The following is a 27,186-nucleotide window of genomic DNA, read 5'->3' as shown; positions in this document are numbered from 1 at the left end:
CAAACCCTAATTAGCAAACACGAAACCCAACCCCTCTCAAAGTCCTCTCTCTCTCACGGCTCTCTCCTCCTCCTAGGCGCCGGTGGTGTGTCGTGGTGGTGGTGGTTCGTGCGGTGGTCGGTTGTCCGTAAAGGTGGTGATCGCGGTTTTCCTCAATCACTTGACCAATCTAGTATTGGTGGACGGCTCGTTCGAATCTCGTGGACTAAGTAGAGGAGCAACGCTTGGGGCTTTATTCTCTCCCTGATTTGCCTGTCGAATAGCTTCGTGGAATTCACGCGTCAAAGGTATGATTATGTGTCTTGTGTGTTATGCATGTGATTCTTTGGATTGGTACTATATTGAATATGATTCATGTTTTTCCGCTGCGTAGTACCTATAAACTCCTACAGTGGTATCAGTTAGCCTCTTGCATGAACGCACTAAATCATAATAATACGATTATTTGATGTCCACGTTAATTTTATAATCAATTAAGAGGGAGAAATTAATCTAATTATGGTTCAATTATTATATTTAATGTGATTAAACTTTTAAAATCGGTTAAATGTGATTTAATTATGCTCAAAATAGCCATGAAGAGACCGAATTTTAGCCCTAATATGTTCGAAATTTTCGAACCCCCTCACCCTAAATTTCGAATTTTTCGAAAATCCTAGCCCTAAAATTGATTTTTGTGCTTGATTTTGATTTAATTCGATTTATTTTATGATTCATAATTTTAATCGGATTGATTTATGCATAAAAGTGTTTTGTGTATGATCATCAATTTAATTTTAAAAGTTAGAATTAAATTAGGATTATTTTTATGAAGAACCCTAATTTTAAAGTTGAATGTGATTTAATTTTAATCTTTTGGACTGATTTAATTTAATTTTAATAAGTGTTATTTTAATTAAATTAAAACACAAAAAAAAAAGGTTTTAGGTGGTCGGCAACCACGGTTGGGTGGCCCAGCCACGGCGGCTGCCGACCAGGTGGCGGTCCAAGAGGGAGGGGAAGGGGAGGGCAGCGGTCTTGGTGGCTGAGGCAGCAGTTGTGCAAGCGTTGCACGCTGCTGCCGTGGCTGCCTCTGCTGCTGGTTGCTGCAGCCACCGTGGTTAGCTCCGGCTAGCCAACCACGGTGGCCAGCAACCGTGCAGTCACGGTTCTTTCAAAAAAAAAAAAAATTTTTATTATCTTATTTTAAAAATTATTTCAAGATAATTATGAATTATTTTGGGATAAAATCAGTTTTATTTTGGATAGGATAAAATAATTGGAAAATATGATCTTTTATTTTAAAAGATAAAGTTGGTTTTATTTGGATAAAATCTTTTATTTTAGGATAAAATCAAATATTCAAGAGTTGTTATATTTGATATTATCCATATTTAAAGTTGTTAAATTGGTAATTATCCTAATTAAAGTGGTTAATTTTGGATAAGATTGACTAGGATATTCTGAGCATATTCCAAAAGGATAATAATTGATTTAAATAATGTGATTATCCCATAATTAGATTAGGATATAATTGATTCTAAAATTATTTGATTGGCTAGTAATTAGGATAGAATCTCCTAAATTTGTTAGGATAATCATGAAAGATTAAATATGATTTATCTTTCTAGATTAAAATATGATTTGATTCTATCTCATGACTAAATTAAATATATGATATTTAATAAACGGTCATGAATAATATATGATATTATCTAATTATGATTAAAATATAAGATATTTTAGGAAATGCGTTGACTTTATTATGAACATTCGATGTTGTAGTTTAGACAAGCATGTTGAGTGATTTATTATATGGCACTTTTATAATATATGATATTATGTTGCTATATATAGACTAGTATGGCCCATAGATTCTTAAATACGATATGCGCATCGTGATGTATTTTTGTAATCTAAATACGGTATGCGTACCGTTAAGTATTTTTGTAACTTTTATTTAAAGTAAATAGAATAGTTATTTAAATAGTGTTAGTCCAAAGAAGCCCATGAAGTGAAGGCCTAAAGGAGCAAGGTGGATGGAGATCCATGATGATTCAAGTGGGAGCTTTTTCATTTCTAGTTTTCTTAGGACTAAGGGGCCATACTATGTCATGATTTATTGCATTAGTAGATTATGCATGTTAGATTTTATTTATGTTGATTGATGATGCGCTAGAGTTCACTAAATAATCACAACATAATAAATCTAGGTCCCAGTAATATTGAGATAGCTTTTCCAATTAAAAACCCGATGAAACCTTTGATATTTTATGATGGGTCATGCCTCAGCTGGGTGTCATATTATATCTTAGGGGAGTGGGGGTAAATCACGTTTTACACTTTTAATTGGTTATACTCAACAAGGTTACCTAAAGAGTTTAGTACCTTGAAGCTAAGGGTAATAATTAAGCATGTGATGATTAATTATTCAACCAAGAGTTACAAGAGTTGTAATCAGTAAAGAGTTTACTCACCTTGAAAATGTAATGATTGATGGTAGGGCCTCAGTCCGGTCAATTATTGCACAAATAAAGGATCTTGGAATCACTTAAAATTCAATTGGGATTAATTAATTATTGAATAAAGTGTTTTAAAGTTACCAAATGAATGCGTTTATGGTACTTTAATTTTATATTAAACATAATTATTAAAATTTGCCTTATTTTGACATAGATGGGTAGCCGTAACCACAATGACAACAAGGTTTACAACCTTCGACCATTCCTTGAGAAGGATAGGTTGACAGGGGAGAACTTTTCCACTTGGGAAAGAATGCTAAGACTTGTTCTGAAATCTGAGGGTAAAGAGGATATCATTGATACCCCATTACCAGGACCTCTGCCAGAAAATCCAACTGCGGCAGAGATCAAGAAGCACAAGGAAGCTCATGACAGAGCTATACCCATCACTTGCTTAATGATTGCTACCATGGAGCCTAGTCTTCAAAAGCGTTTTGAGGACCAGGATGCCTATTCAATCATGCAAGAACTCAAAGCTTTGTTTAAGAAACAAGCTAGAGTTGAAAGGTATGAGCTCCATCGTGAGATTCTGGATTGTAGGATGGAGAAGGGAGCCACAGTTCATGATCATGTTTTCAAAATGATCGGCCTAATTCAAAGTATGGAAAAACTGGGGCACCCATACAGTGATGATTTGGCAACAGACATCATTCTCCATTCACTACCAGAAAGTTTCAACCAGTTTATCATGAATTTTAACATGACTGCCACTGCAAAGACTATGAATCAATTGCATGCAATGTTGGTTAGTGCTAAGAAACAAATCCCTAAGGAACCTAAGAAGGAAGTTCTTATGATTCAAAAGGGAAAGGGGTTCAAGAAGAAGGGGCAAAAGGCTAGTGCCAAGAGCAAGGGCAAGCAAGTTGCCAAGGCTCCTGAAAAGCCTAAGACGACTCCAAAGCCCAAGGCTGCAAGTGAAAGTGAATGCTTTTACTGCAAGAAGAAGGGGCATTAGAAGCGAAATTGCCAGAAATACCATGACTTCCTCAAGAAGAATGGAGCATCAACCTCAGGTATAATGTTATAAACATTTTAACTTTCACTTAGGTATATGATACCAGGTTGCAGTGCTTAACATAGTGATGTTGCGCAGGAACTGCAAACAAGTGAAGCTAGCATGGAAATGGAGCTTGAAGGTTCACTAGAATTATTTGAGTGGCCAGAGATAGCTTCATAGTTTTAAATTTTGATTAGTTTATCATGATTTTAGAACAAATTTCCAGTTTTGATGAGACAATATTTCGGTTTCCTTGTTTTGAATACTACATTTGGTTTACTTGGCTTGGACAAGTGTTGATCCATGACCAAGGTAATAAATTGTTTTCATTTTGCTAGATATGAGTTAATTTTGTTTTATGACATTGATATAAGTAGATCACAAAAGTAAATTTAGATGATTTAAAGTACACTTACTTATAAAAAAGTAAGGATAGGTCACATTAACCATTTGCACATCCAAATTAACGGATGGACTCTTATTCTTATATAATTATGAATCACTTGAGAATTAGAAGTCATGATTGATAGAAGTTAAGATGACCAAGTTGCCTTTTGGTAGAAAGAGTAAAGAAAGCTAAAATGACCTTTTGGTACTCATACATATGATGCATGTGAACCAATAAGTTCAAAATTAGCAAAGAGATTTAACTATTTCATTGCTTTTACTGACGATTTAAGTAAATATATCGATAATTACTTAATGAAGTAAAGCTTGGAAACATTGAAATGTTCAAAATTTCCAAATGAAATGTAAAATTAGTTTGAGATAAAACAATTTAACACTACAATATGATTGTTGTGATAAATATTAACTCAAAAAGGAATGATCATCTAGAAGGAATTGTTGAATTAATTCACAATCCAGAAACATTACAATTAAAGTGTATGTTTATGAAGAATGAATCAAACTTTGCTTGCCATTGTTCGATCCAAATTTTAATGATTTACAAATATCGTTTTGAGGAAATGCATTAGAACAACAACAATTGCGAATATACTAAACAAGAAACTTAACCAAAGCAGTAGAAAAGATGTCATAAGAGTTATGATTTGGAAATGTTCCAAAAGTTATATTTTCTAAACAGGATTAAGGGTTATGAAATCAATGTAAAATGTTTACTAAGATGACATAATACACCCTAAATCAGAAATGTAGTTCTTCATGGGTCTTCTCATGGAAACTAAGAGGTATTATTCCTACAATCGCGTAGAAACAAAGTGTTTGTCGCTCGCGATAGTGTCTTTATAGAAAGAATGTCTTCCTACAAAGCCAAGTGGGAGTAAAGTTAGATCTCGATGAGATTCGAGACGAGCAACAAATAGATGTGGATAACACTACATCAGAGACGAAGGCATATGAAATCAGCTAATTTGACAAACCATGTGTCGAAGCAAGCTAATTCCACTAGCGAGGCTTCTATCGTCCCACAAGAATGAAAGGCTTCATAGAGTTGAAGAGAATAATTCTATTGTCGCTCATACCTATCGTAGGTTACTTGGGATCAAAACAAACAGTTTGTTGAAATTCTGAGAAAAGGTGGATTCTAAAATTTTCCTATTAGAACGGTTAGAATTCATGGCCTACAAGCAAGCTTTGGATAAATGCCAACTCAGGAAATGGCTTAAAGCCATGAAATCCAGTATGGACTCCATGTTTGTAAAAATGTGTTAGTCCATAATAGTCTTACAAATAGGGTCAAACCTATTAGTTGGGTAAGCCTATTCGGATTATTCTAATTATGGATATCAAAATCACTTTCATGAAATGTTCTTGATGGTAAACATGTATATGATACATCCTAAGAGTTTGAAATCCAAAAATTCCTAGAAAGTTTTGCAAACTTTAGAAATTCATTTATGGATTGAAGTAAGCATTAAGGAGTTGGAACATTCGTTTTGATTAGGAAATCAAACAGTTTGATTTCCTTAGTAGAACGAAAGAATTCTTGTAGAAACAAGAAGTTTAGTGGGAGCAATTGGTCTTTTAGTCTAGTATGTAGTTAACATACAGATCATATGAAATGATATATCAATGCTTGAATAAGTCAAGCAGTGGTTAGAAAGATTGTTTCAATATGATAGACTTAGGAGATGTTGAGTGCATGTTGGGAATTAAGATCCATGAAGTGAATCTTGAGGAATGATTGGAATGAATCGAGAGACTTATGTTGATAAGGATCTTGACAAGTTCATGAAGCAAGACTCTAAGAGAGGATGTCTTCCCATGTCTCATGGTATTACACTCAGTAAGACTCGGTGCCTTCAAAAGCTAAAAGAATTGAGTTGTATGGATAATGTACCTTATGCTTCTGCAAAAGGATCCATTACATGTGCCATGAAATGTACAAAGCAAGATGTTGCATATGACTTGTGCATGTGTAGCAGGTTTCAAGCAAATTCAGAATAAGCATACGGAGAATTACCAAGAAAAGTCCTTGAGTACTTGAGAAGCACTAAAAGGGATATTTCTAGCTATTGTGTTAAATGATAATTTAAGCAAGTTGTCAAAAGGTTACACGAATGCAAGTTTTCCAAACAGGCAAGATGATTCTAGATGGTGATCTAAATGCATATTTGTGTCTAAATGGAAAAGGACAGTGAGCTTGAAGAGTTCAAAGCAGAGCACTGTTGCATACTCATTGTCAGAATATGTGTATAGTTACAGAGGAAGTTTGGATTAAAATGTCATGTGACTAACAGGTCACCTTTGCCCAAAACAAAGGAGCCAGAGTCACATCACAAATCCAAAAAGGATATGAGATATCACCTCAATTATGAGATCATTGACCAGCGGAAGGTCATGTTCTGCAAAGTTTTATTATGAGTGAGAAATCACTAAACCCCTTCCATGGACTAAGATATGAGAGTCATATTAAAGTCTTAGGATTGAAGCAAGTTATGTAATTTAAGCTGTATATGTTTTGAGAAAACATATTACATGAGAAATGCATCAATTTGCAGAATTATGTTTAAAATAGAAATTATTATTTCTCTTATTTAATTATGGTTTTTGAAATTAAATAAAATGTCCAAAATAATTATGAATTGATGGGCTCATCAGGTTGATGACCTGGTGAATTGAAACCCCACAGGTGAACAAAATTCATATATTATTTAAAGTTCCTAGTTCGAGATCATTAAAGTGGACATAAATGATTTCAATAAATGAACTAGCATGTAAGATTGATTGGATAGCGCAGTTTCATGGGCTATAGGGGCATAGTGATGCTCGGTCAATCACTTGGATATGCATGAATGATGCATGATCGAACTATTGACCTACTTTGAAGTTCAAGTATAGAGCTTCCGTATATATTAGTAGATTCCTTTGACATGAGTGGAACATTGATTTCATTCAATGGATGTTGTGACTGTGGTACACTCAAACGTCTAGCCGTAACTGGAGATTATAAAGGGTGTTTCCCGGTTATTTCAGAAGTTGAGTGGGAGTTATGTTACCACAAGATTGGATATAGTCTACCTATTAAATTAGGAAATGTGTCATGGCCGCTTGAAGAGGGAGAATTCAGAAAATATGTGGCCGCGTTCAAATGCATTACACAGTAATCATTTGGTTTTGTAATTATAACTCAGATTTCAAGAAACGATTTGTAGATTAATATGATCTCGACATGTGATGCAATCATATTATCAAATCGACACATATATTGACTTAAGGAATTTGAATATTGCACCCTTGTCTCAGACAAGTGGGAGATTGAAGGAGTTATGTTTTCGTGGTGTGCAATTACTAGATATATAAATGGATCAAATTATGGAGATAATTAAGTTCGTACTTTTGGGTCGTCGTTTTGCCATAGCTAGAGGTACTAACGATCTTTGGACTAGTAAAATAGCCCAAAGCCCAATTGGATGGATCCTATAAGGTCACACAAAGGGGCTAGATCGAGCATTAGAGGACGAGGCCCACATCACTCTAGGTGGCCGGCCATATGGAGTGGACAAGGAAGTTTTGGGCTTCGTGCCCTAGTCTAATTATAATGAGATTATAAATAGACTAGGTGCCTAGATTTGCAGCGGGTGAGCAATTAACTGATCAGTGTGATCAAACCCTAATTAGCAAACACGAAACCCAACCCCTCTCAAAGTCCTCTCTCTCTCACGGCTCTCTCCTCCTCCTAGGCGCCGGTGGTGTGTCGTGGTGGTGGTGGTTCGTGCGGTGGTCGGTTGTCCGTAAAGGTGGTGATCGCGGTTTTCCTCAATCACTCGACCAATCTAGTATTGGTGGACGGCTCGTTCGAATCTCGTGGACTAAGTAGAGGAGCAACGCTTGGGGCTCTATTCTCTCCCTGATTTGCCTGTCGAATAGCTCCGTGGAATTCACGCGTCAAAGGTATGATTATGTGTCTTGTGTGTTATGCATGTGATTCTTGGGATTGGTACTAGATTGAATATGATTCATGTTTTTCCGCTGCGTAGTACCTATAAACTCCTACAAGCTATTGTTATTTAGGGCTTATACCCGAGTTTTTAAACTCTACTTTGCGTTGCGTACTTGTCCCCCTAGTACTTTTGAGGCGGCTCAGTGCACTTTTGACGGGGCTCTTCGATCTTCTTTGGAGCGTATTGTTCCTGCTTCAGGACCTGGGTTTGGCGATTGGCAGCGGCGGCTTGCCACTTTACCATTTGCGTTTGGAGGGCTTGGTGTTTATTCTGCAAGTGATGTTCGGCATCATGCTTTTCTTGCTTCTCGGTTACAGTCTACTGGGTTGCAGACAAAGCTTCTACAACATGCATTGGTCATGGTCGAGCTTTTGAAGACGCTTCGGGTTTGTTTAATGGAGCGGTGGAGTCTAATTTTTTAAGTAATCCTAGTGAGGTCGCTGCCCCAAAACTCATGAAGAAATTGGCAGATATATATTTCACGAAGGTTACCGATTCTACAGAATCCACCTTTTTATTATCCCCTCGTCTATCAGCATTGTGGAAATCTCAGCAGGGAGATCGCACGTCTGCTTGGCTTCGAGCCGTTCCTATATCAGGATTGGGTCAGACTATGAACGCAAAGACTTACCGATTGGGTGTTCCGTTGTTCTCTGCCTCGACACCATGCTCTGCTTGTTCGAGGGTTTTTCCAGGGGATATTTTTGGCGATCACGCGGTGTCGTGTGCTGGAATCGTGGGTATTAAACATAGACTTAATGTTGTTCGGGATACCCTAGTTGATGTTTGCTATCGTTCTGGGATTTCAGCAAGGAAAGAGGTTGACATTGGGTTGTCTGGAGGGAACGACGAGGCCCTCATACCTGCTGATGTGTTACTTTATTCTTGGGATCGTGGTCGCGATGTTTGTGTAGATTTGACAGGATCTTCTCCTTTGACACGGTTAGGGCTATCTGACTTTATTCCTGGACGGGTTGTGGCTGATGCAGCTCATCGGAAGCGGGTTAAGTATGAGGCTCGTTGTCAGGCGATTGGATATGGGTTCATTCCCTTCTCCTTTTCTTCATTTGGTGAATTAGAGAAGGAGGTTGTTGCGTTGCTTAAGCGAATTCAGAGGTTCTCGACAACGCAAGACATTGGAGCACGTGCTACAACTCATATTTTTACTAGGGTAGGCTTTGCTATAGCTAGAGGAGTGGGGGCCCAGATTGTATCTCGGCTTCCCACTAATTTATTGTAGGTTGTATGACTTTTTTGTTTTTGAGAAATAATAATAATAATAATAATAATAATAATAATAATAATAATAAAAAAAAAAAAAAAAATGGCTAAAAGGAAGATTAACATTCCTTGTAATGACTTAAGGCTATATACTCTTAATTTGAATAGAACAAATAGTCAATAAAAGTATTGTATAGAAATTAGAAAGTAATTTCAAACAGACAAAATAAAAAGACAGCAGAGAAACACAGTAACTTACAACCATTAGACCTCAGAAAGAAAAGCAAGCTAAAATCTTTTTTGCCATTTGTAATGGTGTAACATTCTTATTATACCATCATCAAAACAAATAATTTTGTACACCAACTTTACTCCATGAATACATCACCCAAAATAAAAAATAATAAAAAAAATAACATCAAGAAAAACAAGAAATTGAAAACCAAAAAGCCCTATAAATCTATACAGAGGCCAGATGGCTATATCTGAAAACCAAAATATCAATATAATAAATGGGACATATACAATTCAGTCGAAGGGGTACATCATTTGGAATCCATCGGATGTGACAGAAACCTGAATGATGGAGGAAGATCAAGGATAGGCAAGGCTCTTGAAAACTGCTGCCAATCCTGTCATATACTTGCCTTGGTGCTCTGCGAGTGCTAGCTCAGTATCAGTTCTCGAGGTATTTGAGGATCCCCTACAACCCAGCACTGCTTTGTTTCCTAGGAACAGGACATCATCTCCATACTGGAAAGGCATGGAGTAGTATTTTAGGACAGTATCTCCATAAAGGATATATGTAACTGTAGCAGTAAAGCCAAGCTTATTGATACATAAAGCCTCACATATTAAGGAATCATAGAGAGGCAGAGAAGAAAATGATAATACAAACAAAAGATCGAAGTTTTCTTCAGGTAACCTACCAGCCAAATTCATCAAAAGCAGCTTCTACACAACGTTGCTGGGCTTCCCTTCTGGTTATATTAGTTCCTTCAACAAAACAGGGCAAAATAGATTTCAAAACAAAATAGGGCAAATAGATTTCAACACATAACAGGGAAACAAGATGGGCAAAACAAAATAGGCAAAATTGAACAAAATTAAAGCATTAAAAATAGGAAAATAAAAACTAAAAAGTAGAGCAAAAAATTAACGACTACAGCCAACTTAAGTTCGGATTATTGAGGAGCTGGCATTGTTCACGGTGTATAGACAAACTATCAAAGACCTTTATAATCTCTGAAGTGCTAATTACTACAAGAGAAATTATAATTCTCCTCTCCGATTTGAGCTCAGGAATGATTGGTATTTGATTAAGGATGAATAGAATATTCAATTTATCTTTCGAATTTTTAAATAATAAAAACAAATCCATTCCATTTGAACAACCAGACTCAATAATTCTAGAGGATTTGATCGTTTTTTTTTTTTTTTTTTTTTTTTTTTTTTTTTAATTTTTTTTTTTTAATTTTTTTTTTTTTTTTTTTAAACAAGACACAAGACTAAATGGTATAAAGTGAAACCAGTCCAACTGTCAAAGGAAAAACTAAACATACTTATTGTACACAATTCAGATGTGCAGAGGTTTAAGGGTATAATCACACAACCAAAAAAGGGGGGGGGGGGGGGGGGGGGGGACACTGCAAACTTGCATCATGATGAACTCTGGGTAGTTAAGAATTTGAGAAGCTGATTGATAAATAAACAAATAAATAAAATCCATTTAGATAAAGACTAAGGGGCTCTAATCTGCTGTACCTCCAACACTTTCTGCATAAGCTGTGGTGGAGACGTGAAGTTTTCCTCATCGCTTCTTGCTGCTTTCTTGAACCATGCGTTTGCATAACATAAGATGGTAAGAACAAGTAGCCACCCTTGTCATACTTGGACAATAATAATATAGAAGATGCCAATAATAGTATGCAAATATAATCAAATGGTATTAATGGGAAAATAGTACATCATATTCTAATAAGTTTCATACTTTTAGCTTGTTCAGGATTAATTGACAACATATATTGTTAGAGTATATAAAATACACAATACTAAAATACCTTCTCTCCTTGTGATCATATTCTAAGTCTGATAGTTGTTTTTTTTTTTTTTTTTTTTTTTTTTTTTTTTTTTTTTTTTTTTTTTTTTTTTCAGTCTATAGTCCATCCAACTTCCAAATTTGCACTATCTTTTTCAAAATAATACTATTTATCACAGCTAACTAAACTTGGAGTAATTTAGAGTAGGATGATAATCAGAGTTTTAAAAATGCTACAAAATGGCAGAAAAGAGGCATAGTTTTGTGATGGACTGGTTTGGTAGCCCGAGTCAATGCATAAAAATGAATTCTTAATTCTTTATAATCCCTTCACAGTTCAATTGATTGAAAACACGAAAAACATAACCATATGTTCTAACAAAAGCATTACCTTAGAAAATTAGTACCTTCACAATTTAGCATACTCTCTATAGCTTTACACATCCCGAGGAATAACAACAAATTAATAAGCATCCCTACAATAAATCTAATATCATCTCCAAATCAATCTATTCTTATTATATTAATCATAATGAAATAACAAGCTAGGTTCGTATGAGATTAATTAATCTTTGATGTGGCCTATTTAAAGGTTTGACACTAATATGCAAGGAGCAATATATGGGCGTGAATGCATGAACATAAATGTCACCCTATAACCTAAGTTTAAATGTTTAATCACCCGAGTCTCACATTATACCTAGCTGCTTCAAAGCTTTATCCATAAAACTTGTAGTGTCTAATTGCTTCTGCAAGGATTTTTACTTAGGACGCTTAAACCTTATTCACAATCAAAGCAAAGAATCAGTAAGGATTAGTTCTTAGTATGCTTAATTGCTTAAATAAAGCAAAAATTTTGTTTTATTTGCGAAAAAAAAAACACTGGAAATTCAACCAGAGTACTATAAATCAATTGTGAAAAAATTACCTAACAATTAAATCTGCTATCTTTCGAGAAAAAAAAAATCAGCAAAAAATCCAATTAAATCGAAGCAAAATTGAAAAGTAATGATGGGGAAAGAGTAAGAAACGAACCGATGAATTAACGAGACCCCAGACCTCGAATTCATTGAACTCTCTTTCAATGGCTAATTACAAAGCCACCATTACCAACGCCGTCATTAGGGTTCGCGAATTGGGGATGAGAAGGAGGAGAGAGAAAGTGGCGTACATGAATGAGCAAAAGAAGTGGACCAAGGCAGCTTAAAAGAGGGGAAAAAATGGGAATTGAAGGAAGGTGTGAAGCAGAGGAAAAGGAGGAGAAGAATGCTAATGAAGTAATGAGTAATGAGAACGTGACAGAGGAGAGAGGAAGAGGAGGAAACAGGCTGACCAAAGATGAGGGACTCAGCGCCGTGTTCTTTAGAGCTGCTCTGCTCTGCCTTGCTCTGCTCTGCTCTGCTGCTCTGGATTAATATCAATTAATAATATCAATAAACCAATAATTAATAATACTTAATAATTAAAGTACATAATAATTAAAGTACATTTTTTAAAATTATAACAATTAAAAATTCACAATACAGATTTTTTATTATTTATTAATAATAATGTCTTAACAATTTCTAAATACATATTGATCTTTATAATAACACATAATACATGTTTTTTTTGGGAACAATAATACTACATTATTATAATAATAGTGAAAAATAATGATATAAAAAGGAAGATATTTTACTAATTTGTTACCTTTTTTTATTTAAAGAAAATAAAAAAGTAAATTATAACAATTAAAAATTCACAGTTTGGGTGATCCAAAATTTAATTTCCCTCATCCACCTCCAGGTAAACTCTGATTCTTCAATTACGTATTAAATATATATTTTCATTTATTATGTGTAAAGTACTCTTAAATATATATATTTCAGGAAAATATTATTTGGCGGACTCGGCATATCCAAATACTCTTGGATATATGACGCCATACTTCGGGGGAGTAAGAATACATATGCCTGATTTTAGAATACTGCCACCTAGAGGATTAAAAGAACATTTTAATAAGCTTCATTCATCGCTAAGAATGAAGGTGGAATGTTCATTTGGACAGTTAAAAAAAATGTGGAGGATACTACATAACATGCCACAAGTGTCACAAAAGAGTCAAATGTCAATCATTATAGCCACTTGCACACTACATAATTTTATTCGGATGCATAAGCTTGGCATACCAATCATTCAACATGACGCAAGTATAGGAGTAGCAGATTCAACTATGTATGCACAATGGCGCAAAGTTAGTATGGCCAAAGTGCGACATCGTATAGCACGCCGAATTTGGAGGGCTAATCGCTCGGAAAGAGACAATGAAGGTGATGACAATGAATATCAAGATGGCAGTGAAGATGATGAAAATGAAGATCAAGATGACAATGAAGATGATGAAAATGAAGATCATATGGAAGTAGATGGTTAATTCACCACAATGTTTTAATAATTTGAATATGTAATAATTTGAATATTTTAAACCATTATCGTCTTTTATCTATTCAGTATAAACATATGTTAACGTGGTACACATCTATTTATGTTTTCATTCACCCATCAATTATAATAGTGGTAGTAGTAAAAATAATAATAATAGTGGTAGTAGTAGTAGTAGTAGTAGTAGTAGTAATAATAATAGTGGTAGTAGTAGTAGTAGTCGTAGTAGTAGTAATAATAATAATAATAATAATAATAATTAAAAAATAATTCTAATACTACTAATAATAATGGTAGTACAATGCGATAATGATAGTAATAGTAGTTAAATTAAATAGTAACAACATTAATAATAATAATAATAATAATAATAATAATAATAATAATAATAATAATAGTAATAGTAATAGTAATAATAATAAAATTAAAAAATAATAATAATAAAATAAAATTAAAAAAAATTAATAATAATAATAATAATAATAACAACAACAACAATAATAATAATAATAATAATAATAATAATAATAAAAATAATAAAATTAATAATAATAGTTGTATTAATATTAATAAAAATAATGCTAAAATCTTGCCCCTGCTCTGCTCTGCTTGCCCCTGCTCTGCTCTGCTCTGCCTAGAAGCTCAAAAGAACAGGGCCTAATTGTACCAAGGGCAAGTAAGTATTTTCACATACTAAGGGCATAACGGGGAATACACTATTGCTAATCTACAGTAGAAGTTCTTGTTATTATAGATTAAAATAAATAAAGGGTTTTAGAAGAATCAGGAAACAATTCCTCACATTCTCAACGTTCTGTTCAATTCTATATTCTCTCACCTAAAAAACCCTAACCGGCGATCATCTCTCCACCGGCGATTCTCCCCTCACCGGAATCAGTTCCCTCTCACCGGCGCCTCCTCATTCATGGTTAGTGTATTTTTTCTCAATTATTGATGATTGTTTACTTGGTTGATGTTTGTATGTTGATTTTTTGAATTGTTGATGATTATTTACATGTGTTTGAGTGCATATGTATGAATTTTAGGGTTTCTTTGAATCTGTGGGTTTATGATTTTTCAATTACTTTGATTATGGGTTTTTGTTTTTTCAATGCCCACCACCTGTTTGACGATATGCACCCCCTCAGTACTGCTTCTTTCTCTCTCTTTCCTCTTTCAATTTTTTCTATTTCCTCAAAATTTTCAGGTTTATGTTGCATAATACTTGATGGGTTTTGCTGATTTTTGTGTATTTGTTGAAATGTTTATACTTGGATGCATTTTCTTGGAATAATGTTTGATGGGTTGTTAAAAATTTGGCTCAATTAATTAGGTGCCTAATGAGGACCTGTACCTTATTATCCTTGTAAAAATTGCAATGACCCTTCAATTGAATGAGTTTGGGCAGGAACAACCATAGCTTAATTTTCATTGACTGATTTTGAGCTACTCAAACTTCTTAAACTAGAGGTTCGCGCGCGGTATAGATAGTGTTTCAAGTTGAGTTATTGCAGTTAGTCTTAATACCTTATGCATGTTTGCATATATTTTATTATAACTATTTGTACATATGCGATTAATATGTTTAATGTCATGTATCTTAGCAATACTCAAAACTTTAGCAAATTACTTTAGAATTTTTGCAGTTAGTCTTCTGTTGTAAAAAGTATCTGAGTTCTAGACATGCAAATGTGTGCTATATTTAAACTACAGATTGAAATGATTCAATTAGCAGGACATCACATGTCTATATTTTTCTTGTATTCATATAAGATACCAATACACCTCACTTTAAGTTTTAATTGGTTAAAGTTATGATCGTAATAATTACAATAAATGTCATTTAACTATGATTGCCTTGGAAATAATTTATTTTACAGAGTAAATTGATATTATAAGTCAGTAATTTATTGGAAAATTTGCAAATTGCAGCCATTTAAAGTTCGTATTTTGCAAATTGCAGCCATTTAAATTTTTTTTTGCAAATTGCAGCCCAAAAGTTCGTATAAATTGTAAATTGCAGCCCGATTCAATTTTTTCATCGGTTTACATGTTGAAAAATCTTCGGTTAAGGTTTTAGGGGTCATTTTAGTTCTTAGGGGCCCGAATTGAGCTCGGAATTAGCAAAAAAAATAACGTAAGTGTCTCATATTTACAGTTTCCCACAAATCGATACACTTTTGTTACGCAAAACGAGATACTTGCGTTATTTTTTTTTGCTAATTCTGAGCTCAATTCGGACCCCTAAGAGCTAAAATGGCCCCTAAAACCTTAATCGAAGATTTTTCAACTTGTTAACCGTTGAAAAAGTTGAATCGGGCTGCAATTTACAATTTATATGAACTTTTAGGCTGCAATTTGCAATTTTTTTTTTAAATGGCTGCAATTTGCAAATTTTCCTAATTTATTTTGTTAAAGTTACAAAAATAATGAAGTTATTTTCTTGAATCGGTAAAAATTGCAGTGGACAAAATGGACCAAGTAACCTCAAAAACTAAGTTAAGTGGAGAAATAAGGTCCAAGGATTAAAAACAGTAGATATTGAGTGATTGACTGTGTGAAATTGTCAATCAAGTTCATTCCCATATTTCTACCAAGCTTGTCTTCGGTTCAAATGAGTAAAAACTTGGGCAATTATTCCTTGGACCTTAAGAGTCACCAAATTAACTAAACTATCTCAATGGCATTAATACCCGCAATCTCTTGAATAACTTTCTAGTTATTGTATTTGACCAACCTTTGTCTTAGATTCTAGTTTTTTTTTCCTTTTTTTTTTTCTTTTCTGGTAGAAGTTAGGACTACTCATATGATCTTTCGGATTTCACTTTCATGAACTTTTTTAAATAAACCAATACGACAATATCTTTGTAAACTTAATATCAAAATCATGGACATCAGTTTTCTCTTATTTTCTGAAATATAACCGATTCACCAACCCACACTTGAGCCTGATTTCTCATATCAATTTCAATTTCGGATAAAAGTTGACCAACTTGCTTTTCCTCTTCACATCTCCCTGTATAGCACAGTTGCTTTTGCACTATATTGGACAAATGCTTGCTTCCATAGTTCCTTGTGCTTCATATAGAAAAGAATGTAAAATCAAAATCTCTCATAATAGTACTTATAAAGGTTAGCAAATCTTAGAATAATTAAAGCAATCTATCCTAAATTGATTATACTGAGCAATTAAATACACGATAAAACCCATATTTGTGAAATTGATCAATAATAACAAATTAACAATAAAATAAATACCTCACCCCGGAAACTACTTCAATGGAGAAGAGAAAGCTCGGTAGGTTCTTCGATGGAGAACTAATAGTTTGCTTAAATCGAGGAGAGAGAGTAGAGAGGTAGAAGGGGTAAAGAGTAACAAGGGCGATTATGAGTTACGAGGAAGAAAGAGGAAAAGCATTACCAAATCACATCAGGGAAAATGCATAGAGAGACAAACAAACAAAACATTAATGGGGGTATAAAGGTAAATAAACATTTTCAAGGTTAAAAATGTCCTAACACTATTCATAAGAGTATTCTTTCACTTTTTATAAGGTAGGGAAATAATATTCATTTTTTTCCCGAAAATTAATTGATTTAAAGATTTTTGAAAATCAGAAAATTAATTTTCGGAAAGAGTTTTTTAAAAAAAGGAAAATCAGTAGAAAAGTGTAAAAGAAAATACTTTGCTTATGGAGTCAGTGACAATAAAAGATAAAGGGAGCAAATTAAAAGTTCCAACAAGATATAGTCTACTGTGACAGTGGTTCAACTGACCTCTTTTGAGTAAAGGAAACTAAACGACTCTTTCCACCTCTTTCTCTTATCTGTTTGCATTTATAGAAACTTCATATTAAAGCAAAGTGGAGTGGGAAGAATAATATTTCATCCTTCACAAAAGCTTATCATACTAGATGTACATGTGAGCTCATTCATGATAATGTTATTTGCATTGTAAATTTGTAATCCAATTTGAGGTTGATTAATACTTTGTGAAAGTGGTCATTTGGGTGGATATAGAAAGGGTGGTGATTGTTTTTGATGAAGCTAATTAGCTAACGTTTAACACCGTATTATATAATTAAGATGTTCTAGTGATTAAGAGTTCACGACTTTTGTAATAAGCACATGTTTTTGAAGAAAGACATAAACCTTTGTTAGTAGAAGTTGTTTTGTTATTATTTTTAGGGGAAAGAATTGGGGAAGGGTTAGGAGCTTTACTATATCATGTAATCAAGATTTGTCAAATTGAACATTATTTAAATTAAAGAAAAATGTGTACCTGTTAAATTCAGGTTAAGTAGGACATATGAACTTTCGGATAAACAAAATAGAAATGTGATTTTATCGAGGTTAAAGAAAGTATCTTAAATGTTGACACTTAATTCATTTTATATTTCTTGCAACTTAAGTCTTGACCATGAATTTTGAGAAAGAAATTAGGAAGGCAAATTGACACTTGTAAAAGAGGTTTATTGGATTTCTTCATTTACTATCTCATACTCCATATCTCTTTCTCAACATGTGTGGAATAGAGCTTCATAAAGTATTAGAATATAAACATAAAATATAAAAATAAAGAAAATAAAAGGTTAAATACTTGTATTGTCATGCATTTTTTACATTACATATTTAGAAATGAATATAATGGTTAAACACATCAGTTAGTGTTGCATATTTAAGATGTTTTTTGGACTATGATGATATTAATATGGTATCACACATTTATATACCCATTCAAGATGCATAAAAGTTGTTTAATCCTTCCTTATAAGAATAAGTGCAATAATTTGTCTTATATGTTACTCCGTATTTGGTATGTAAATGTGTATTTTCATAATATCAATTTTATTTATAATTTTCTCCAATAAACAATAAATAATATTGAGTATATCAAGTAATGACTTATTTTTCATACATTAACCGACACTTCATACATAACCGTCAAACTACTGCACTTATTTCAGAACGAGTAAGGGTATGTTCTGATTCTAAACTGAGTTGAACTGATTGAAGCTAAATTGAACTGAATAGAGCTAAAATGAATTGTTTATAACAAAAGGAACTTCAGAACAGAATTGAACTAATTGGAACTTAATTAAACTGAATAAAACCGAAATTAAGTTGAAGAGAACACACCTGAGAACTATTTTCTTAAATGAGCCCGGAAGGCCAATAAAGGAATTTCAGGGTCCTCAAAGAGATCTTAATAATTTTTTTGGGCCACACTACTCACAATTGTCACAAATTTAATTGATGCCCATCAAACATACATTGGTAGTTTGACAATTGACGTTGAACTTTCTAGTACAATACTCGAAAAATAAAATCAAATTTTAGGCCTAATTTTGTTTCCCAGAAACACAATATATCAATTTTAAGGAGTACAATTTTACAAATCAAAGACTACAAATCCAAATCTTTTGTTTTCATAGATTCATCATAAACGAAATGGTTAGTAATCCCTTTTCATTTAATCCTTTCCTTTTTTTATTAAAATTTTTAGCTGCTTTTGTTGCAATTTGAATTGTTCGTTCAATCAATTGGTAACGAATTATGATAGATAAATTTGCAGCTCTTTGATAAATTGTTGTGATTGTAAGTTAAAATTAATGGGTACTTCATGAATTTAACTTCTGCTGAAGATTTGTGAAGGGTTTTGTGTAGTATTTTAACTGTTTGTTGCTTTGTTTTGTAGGGTTTTTGTTAAAAAAATCGTTCTTTTAGGGGTTATAATAATTTGGTTGATTTGTTTGTGGAAGTTTTATATTGGGATTGTGCTTCTTCCGTTGATTTGGGTATTTTTGCTCGGTTTTCAATTATTGTCAACTTGTTCTGTTTTTGTTGATGTGGGGTTTCCCTTCCCATTTTGGGTTGAATTTGGAATAATTAGTTTTTTTCCTGCAACTCATGTGTAATTTATGAGAATATTATGTAAATTGTACACTTATTTTGATCTTGTTGATGTTATAAGCTGTAAATTTAGCTGTAAACCTCGGATTTTCTGTTGAAGTAGTTGAGGTTTGAGTTGAATTGTGAGCTTCTGCTCTAATAATATCAACCACATCAAGTACAATCTCCACCTCACTACGTTCAATCAGGTAGTGAGGGGTATGCACTATTAGTTTTGGGAGAGGGGTATGGCATCAGTGGATTCGGGTCGGTCAGGTTGGACCGTGAAGGTAATAGAAATCATACCCATAACCAATTCTTTAACAAATGGAGAGAATAAGTAAGAAGGACAAATCTTGTGAAAGGCAGTATAGGCTGTATGATTCTACAATTGCTATGGGTTTTACTCCTTAATAATCATTTTTATTTGGGTTCAAGGACATAGGAACGAATTGTATACTTGCTGTCTTGATTAGCTAGTACATATTCAGTATATCTGTTCATTGCAAAGTAACCAAAAACTTTGATCGCTGGGTATATCTGCTTAGCAGTATGGTTACTGAACATCTTGTGCTACATTCCCTATTTTGTGATGAAGATATTGATTTTTACTTGAAAGACACTTCGACGAAATAGATTATTGAATATTCAGTGTAAGAGAACCTATTTAAAATATAGGAAAATTTGTAAATTACCACTCAAAAAGGGGTCCTGATTTGAAATTACCACCCATTAAAACATTTATTTTAAATAACCACCCATTAAATTAAAAAACTTTTCAGATTACCACCTTTATTGAAATTCCTGATTCGGTTGAGGGTCCCACATAACGGCTATTAACGGCTAATTTGACTCTTTTGACTGTTTTCCTCCCCGATTTCTCTTGTTTATAAATTCTCCAACTTGAATTCACAAATTTTGCTCCAAATTTCATCCAAATTTCCCCAAATTTGAACTGGTATCATGTGAATAAGTTATCTACTGAAGTTCAGACTCTCTATTCGTATCTATGGTAATAATCATTTACTTCATAAACTAGGGTTTTTCGCCAATTTAGGAATTAGGGTTCATGGGGTAATCAAATTAGGGTTTTTTTGCAATTAGGTTACGTGTTTGCAATTAATTTGCAGGAAGGCGACTTTAACAGTACATGCAAGTACAACCAAAGCATTCAATTTTCAGAAAAAAGTGAAGTTAGGGTTTTGATTTAACCCTAAAGGGGTGGTTGAGAATTTGACAGAGAAATATAGGAAGAAAGAGGGAAAAAATTGATGATTTTGGAAGAATTAAGTGAGGAAATTGGTGAGAGAAGCTTAATTTTGAGTTTAATGGAGTAGTTAGAGTGTTAGGTCGAAGAAAAGAAGAAAAAAAAGGAGGGAAGTTAATCAGGTGAGACCCACAATCGGAAATTCAAAAAAGGTGGTAATCTGAAATGTTTTTTAATTTAATGGGTGGTTATTTAAAATAAATTTTTCAATGGGTGGTAATTTCAACATAGGACCTCTTTTTGGGTGGTAATATACAAATCTTCCTAAAATATAACAATTGTTGCTGTTTGATAAAAGTAAGGGTTTCTTGCATTATATAGATCTTTCAGAGTCTTGGGTTTTTAAAAGTACTGTTTTCCTTTTTTGTTCTTATATCATGCTATTAGCATTTTGAAATTTTGTGCTTTCATGTGTGAAGTTTCAAAGCATGCTCCCGAAATTGCTGTATACTATTTATATAGTTTGAAGATTGAACTTGTTGAGCGACTTTGTTGATTAGAATATATGTGCCTGTCATGGATTCTTTGGCAGCTGGGACTTGTGTACTCTTGAAAATTCCATCGTAATGTGAACCTTTTGGACATTGGTTGTTTGAGGTTTGAATTTATTGTCCCTCGAGAAGCATTCTTATTGTGAACTTTAGAGTTTGATATTAAATGCTGAATGTTTCCAGGCAGCTCCTTTAATTGCTGGGATGACTGTTGCCACTGCTGCTCTTGCTGGTAGATATGGAATTCAAGCTTGGCAAGCATACAAGGCACGTCCACCAAGACCTCGAAAGTTTTTTGAAGGTGGTTTTCAACCCAAGATGACCAGGAGGGAAGCGGCTCTTGTCCTTGGTATAAGGTAGTTGTGATAACTTTAAGATTATTATGCTATTAAAGGTTTGCTTGCATGGGCTAATAAGTTTCTATCACAAATTTTATAATTAAGCAATGGTGCTAAGGTCTGTGCACATTTAGTTAGCTGAACATTAAATCTAGTGCAAGTTTAAAAATTAGCTGAAAGACAGAAAATGTACCAGTAAGCTAGATTATTGTAAAAATTACATTGCTAACTAATTGTCTAATGTTATTTACCCTCTTTTTCTTTTTTTTTTCCCCTTTCACATTGTGAAGTTTTTAACTAAGCAATGGTGCATTGGTACTAAGGTCTATGCATGACTAGTTAGCTGAAAATCTAGTACAAGTAGAAAAATTAACTAAGCAATGGTGCATTGTATAAGTTAATGTACTTTGCAAAACTAATTGTCTAATGTTATTGTAAGCTAGGTTATTGTAAAAGCTACTGTACTTTGCAAAACTAATTGTCTAATATTAACTTAACCTAAAATGTAGGGTCCAAAAGGGGCAATAAATTAATTTGCCGCTAGCTTAGTCTAGTTTTGAACTCCCTAGATCAAAGCTTTGCTTTATACTCCCTTCGTCCCATAATATAGTTCTTGTTTTCCTATTTTGGAGAACCAAAATGTTGTTCTTGTTTATATTTTTGGATAGTAAGTAAAGAATATCATACCATCACTTTTTTTTTTTTTTTTTTTTTTTTTTTAACTTTATTCATTGTCCTTCCTAATTTACCTTTAAATTTTACACATGCCTTGTACTTTTTCCCACTTTCTCTCTCTAACTTTTGTCTATGATGGTACTTTTCACATTTATTAATGTACTTTATCCACTTTCTTCTCCTATTTCTTAAATACTTTGAAAAAACACAAACAAGAACTATATTATGGGACGGAGGGAGTACTTTTTATATCTGCTAGCAGAGCTCAATTCAATAAATTAAAAAAAAAAAAAAAAAATCTTTAATTTAGCTATGTCATCATTTTACCTCATTTTATATGAGCTCTTGTTACATTGTGAAGTATATTTAGGTTTCTCAAAGCTCTATTCAAAGTTCACTATAAGCTAGAAGTTTAGAGTTGATACTTAATAAGTTAAGAAAAAATAAGTTTGTATAACTTCAGATAATATAAGTTTAGGGCTAATAAATTTAGAGAAGATAAATTTAGTGAAATTCAGGTGAAGGAGACATTGCTTTAAGTTATAACAGCATGACTTATCATCATATAGATGTAGAAGATAATGTTGTCAATATAGTCCTTTTATTCATTAATTCTTGCAACGATTTAACTGCCACACACATACACTCCTTTCTATAAATTTATGCAATTGTATATTAATTAAAACTATAAGCAACATTGATATTAGAAAGTCATGTATTGAGTGAGATTAGTCTAAAAACATATTACACAATAATATTTGGTTTTTAATTATATCTATATAAGTAAGAAAAATGTAATCAAAAGTTAAACTATTGCAAGTATCTAAGTATACAGGGGGGATAGTGTTGGTTATGTACTAAGAATATTCTAATAAATTCACAGGATTGCTATCCCCCCCCCCCCCCCCCCCCCCCCCCCCCCCCCCCCCTCTTTTTTTTACCTTTACCTTGAAAGTCAAAATGTTCTTCCAATTTATTTTAGGACTGAGAACAATTTCATTGGTATAAGTTTTATGCTTACCTATTGTGCTTGCGCAAAATATCAGTTTCGCAAGATTCAGGGCAGCTTAAATGTTGCAATGTCCCTTTAATTTTGCGATTATAGTGTTTGGTATTTTCTGGATATTTCATTATTCTCCTCTCCAATTCCCTCCCTTCCTCATTTGCTATCCAAATGAAAGATACTCCATCTCTCCATTTCTCTTTCCATCCTTTTCCTCCATTTCCTTCAATCCAAACACACCGTTCATGATGCCAATTCTTCACTTTTGAGCTTTTGCCACGAACTGGGATTCAAAGAAGCTTAATGGCCACTGAGCTTCTCTCCTTAAATTTCTAAGCATCTTTGTCACTTTAAAATCTATTATCTATAGTCTCTAATGTATAGAGTATATGTTAGCCTACAATTCTTATTACTTATTTAATTTTATTTTATAAGTTTTCCTATTTTGTGGAAATTTGGTTGTTGTTGCATTTTTTTTTTTTCTTCCTTCTTTCCCAAGTTTTAATTTTCAATGTACATCTCTGGACCTTACAATGGCAGGGAGAGTGCAGCTGCGGAGAAGGTCAAGGAGGCTCATAGAAAGGTAATGATTGCAAACCATCCTGATGCCGGTGGAAGCCATTATCTTGCCTCTAAAATCAACGAGGCCAAGGACATGATGGTTGGGAAGCCCAAAGATAGCGGCTCTGCATTCTAAATTTGTGGAGGATATTTGCAATAAGTCTATTGTGCACCCTAGTCCATCTAGGATAGCTGGACCACAGGCGATTGTTCATATTTTATTACCAAATGTTCAAAAGTATGGACGTGGTGCAGTGTTCGGATTTTTGTACAAAATGTTCAAAATTTGCAATTGTTTAGATTTTTTTACAAAATGTTTAAAAGTATAGGCGTACATTGAGATTGTTTAGATATTTTTACTAAATGTTCAAAAATTGTGAGGTTCAGATTTTTTATTGTCCAGATTTTTTTACTAAATGTTCAAAAGTATAGACGTGGTCATTACGATTGTTCAGATATTTTTACTAAATGTTCAAAATTTGCGATGTTCGGATTTTTTTACTAAATGTTCATATTTTGCAATTGTTCAGATCTTTTAACTGAACGTTCAAAAGTATAGGCGTGGTACATTGCAATTGTTCAGATATTTTCACTAAATGTTTGAAAATTTTGATGTTCAGATTTTTTTTTTTTCAAATGTTCAAAATTTGCAATTGTTCAAATTTTGTTTACTAAATGTTCAAAAGTATCAGGTAATCAATTTAATAGATACGAATTGATCGATCGAATTAACTTCAACAAATTTAATTGGTGTTAGAACAATGATTTCATCTACAAATTCATCTCAAAAAAAAAAAAACATGCAAATTAATGAGAACTGTAAAAACAAACAGGTAATCGATACGAATTGAAATCAATCAAATTAGCTTTCACAAATTCAATTGATATTAAAACAATTATTTCATCCACAAATTCATCTCAAAATCAAAAAATAAATTAATATTGATCACAATGAGTTCATAATAACAAACCTGGATTGATATATTTGGGAATTTAAAATTGTTCCATCACGTTAAATGCAGAAATTTAATAGAAAAAAAAAATCAAAGAACAGATGAGAGAGAAAATAAGAATTTGAAAAAAAAAATTGAAGTAAATTCAATAAAGAAATACAAAATGATTAGATTTTTTTTAAAAAAATAATAAAAAAAGAAGAAGAAGAAGAAGAAGAAGAAGAAAGAGAGTGTTTTTGTAAAAAAAAAAGAAACCAAATTTTATAAAGATGGTGGGAAGAATAAGAAGAGAATGAAGTTGTGTTTCATTTATATATAAGGTTGTGTTTTCATAGGGGTCTAGCTATTTTAGATGGACTAGGGTCCATAGAAGAATTTGTATGCTTTAACCACATTTAATCTTATGTATAATAAAGCGCAAACACGGGTCAAAGTGGTGCATAAGCAGAACACTTAAATAAGGGGAGGGAGTATCATTTTTTATTTTATTTTATTATTTTTTTTTTTAATTTTTTTTTTTGTAAACACAGATAAAGGATGTTTTTGGCTTCGTTTTGAAAGGCATTTTCAAAATATTAATTTTGTAGGATCTTTTACTTAAACTATATTGTACTCCTTTATCCCTTTATTTTTTCCCCATTTGACTTTGTGTTAAAACTTTTATATCTTCATTTCATACGCGTAAAAATTATAAAAAGTTGATATTAATTAACTTTACTATGAGACTAACCAAACAAAATCCCACGTGACTACATTTCCTTCTATAAAACTACGAGAATTTGTAGTCAAAGTTTTTAAAGTTTGACTCACATTTTGGCAATGGAGCAAAAAAATATAGACAGAGGGAGTATATGTACGTAATCAAACATGTGCATTGAAACCCGTAAAGGTTTAAGTGTATCCATTGAAAAGAGAACAACAATAGAATGAGTCATTGTGTGGTTGTCATAATTAAAGCTGTAAAAAACTGATCTAACCGACCTGATACGAAACCTAGCCGAATAAACCTCAATTTAAATCTCGATTTGTAAGGATACAATAATTTAGCGTGACTTATATGTGAAATAGGTCTATTTTGAACTGGAAGACAGTGACTTAAAATGTTCTTCCAATTTATTTTAGGACCGAAAACAATTTCATTGGTATAAGTTTTATGCTTACCTATTGTGCTTGCGCAAAATATCAGTTTCACAAGATTCAAGGCAACTTAAATGTTGCAATGTCCCTTTAATTTTGCGATTATAGTGTGTATTTTCTGGATATCTAGAAACATTTTCATGTTGTTGTAAGAACCTTTACAGTTTGTTTGGAAAAGAGGGAAGGAAAAGAAGGGGAGGGAGGAGAAGAGGAGGGGAGGGAAGAATGGTGAGTTTTCCTTCCAAATCTCTCCAATAATGGAGGGATCAATTTCCTACAATTTAATCATTTCATTATTCTCCCTTCTAATTCCCTCCCTTCCTCATTTGCTATCCAAATGAAAGATACTCCATCTCTCCATTTCTCTTTCCATCCTTTCCTTCCATTCCTCTTTCCGTCCTTTCCATCCATTTCCTTCAATCCAAACACACCGTTAATGATGCCAATTCTTCACTTTTGAGCTTTTTGCCACATACTGGGATTCCAAGAAGCTTAATGGCTACTTAGCTTCTCTCCTTAAATTTCTAAGCATCTTTGTCACTTTAAAATCTATTATCTATAGTCTCTAATGTATATGGAGTATATGTTAGCCTACAATTCTTACTTCTTATTTAATTTTATTTTATAAGTTTTCCTATTTTGTTGAAATTTGGTTATTGTTGCATTTTTTTTTTCTTCCTTCTTTTCCAAGTTTTAATTTTCAACGTACATCTCTGGACCTTACAATGGCAGGGAGAGTGCGAGAAGGTCAAAGAGGCTCATAGAAAGGTAATGATTGCAAACCATCCTGATGCCAGTGGAAGCCATTATATTGCCTCTAAAATAAACGAAGCTAAGGACATGATGGTTGGGAAGCCCAAAGATAGCGACTCTGCATTCTAAATTTGTGGAGGATATTTGTTTTAACCCTTGCAAATAAGATTATTTTCCTGTCCCTCCACCAAAACCATGGCTAGATGCCTTCGCCTGTGTCTTCAAAGTCGGTGAAGGTGAATGAGCATATACAGGTATATTCAAACTTGTACACTATTTGACTGGTATAAACACCAGAACTATTTATATGAATTGCTCTCATTTTCTTGTCATGTCATGATTGTTACTGTAATATTGTATTACTGTTAAGTTTAAGCTATTTGGAACGGTAATCTATATGAAAATTTTACCATTTATTCTTAAGATTTTAACGAGTGCGTCATGTATCCCTAAACTTGATTGTTTAATGGTAATCAGTATACAAGTAATTAATTACTCGAAGAGAATGTTTATCCAAAATCAAAATAAT

At 33.1% G+C, this 27,186-nt stretch overlaps 1 protein-coding gene and 1 long non-coding RNA gene across 3 annotated transcripts; one reads left to right on the top strand and one right to left on the bottom strand.

The window, feature by feature from the left end:
- Nucleotides 1–9,240: 9,240 nt before the first annotated feature.
- Nucleotides 9,241–12,469, bottom strand: LOC145558416 (uncharacterized). Of its 2 annotated transcripts, none has more exons than XR_014092462.1 (4): nucleotides 12,199–12,469; nucleotides 10,890–10,955; nucleotides 10,055–10,121; nucleotides 9,241–9,878 (listed from the first exon to the last, which is right to left on the bottom strand). It is a non-coding gene; the product is annotated as an uncharacterized LOC145558416 (long non-coding RNA). The 2 variants fall into 2 exon arrangements; XR_014092463.1 differs by having other exon boundaries at nucleotides 9,244–9,878; nucleotides 10,890–10,948; nucleotides 12,199–12,466.
- Nucleotides 12,470–14,345: 1,876 nt separating this feature from the next.
- LOC145559584 (mitochondrial import inner membrane translocase subunit TIM14-1-like) lies at nucleotides 14,346–24,209 on the top strand. Its single transcript, XM_081620993.1, has 3 exons — nucleotides 14,346–14,515; nucleotides 21,421–21,593; nucleotides 23,794–24,209. Exons 1-3 carry the CDS (start codon nucleotides 14,513–14,515, stop codon nucleotides 23,948–23,950), a joined length of 333 nt encoding a protein of 110 aa, XP_081477119.1. The 5' UTR covers nucleotides 14,346–14,512; the 3' UTR covers nucleotides 23,951–24,209.
- The last annotated feature ends 2,977 nt before the right edge of the window (nucleotides 24,210–27,186 follow it).

Source organism: Chenopodium album, chromosome 9, assembly GCF_948465745.1.
Source record: "Chenopodium album chromosome 9, dcCheAlbu1.1, whole genome shotgun sequence".
NCBI classification, from domain to species: Eukaryota; Viridiplantae; Streptophyta; class Magnoliopsida; order Caryophyllales; family Amaranthaceae; genus Chenopodium; species Chenopodium album.
This window is presented reverse-complemented; position numbering and strand designations above follow the sequence as displayed.

What these genes read in the sequence shown, in the direction of transcription:
- LOC145559584 (XM_081620993.1), top strand. An exon ending in GCTCTTGTCCTTGGTATAAG is followed by an intron (nt 21,594 to 23,793) that starts GTAGTTGTGATA and finishes TTACAATGGCAG; the next exon opens with GGAGAGTGCAGCTGCGGAGA.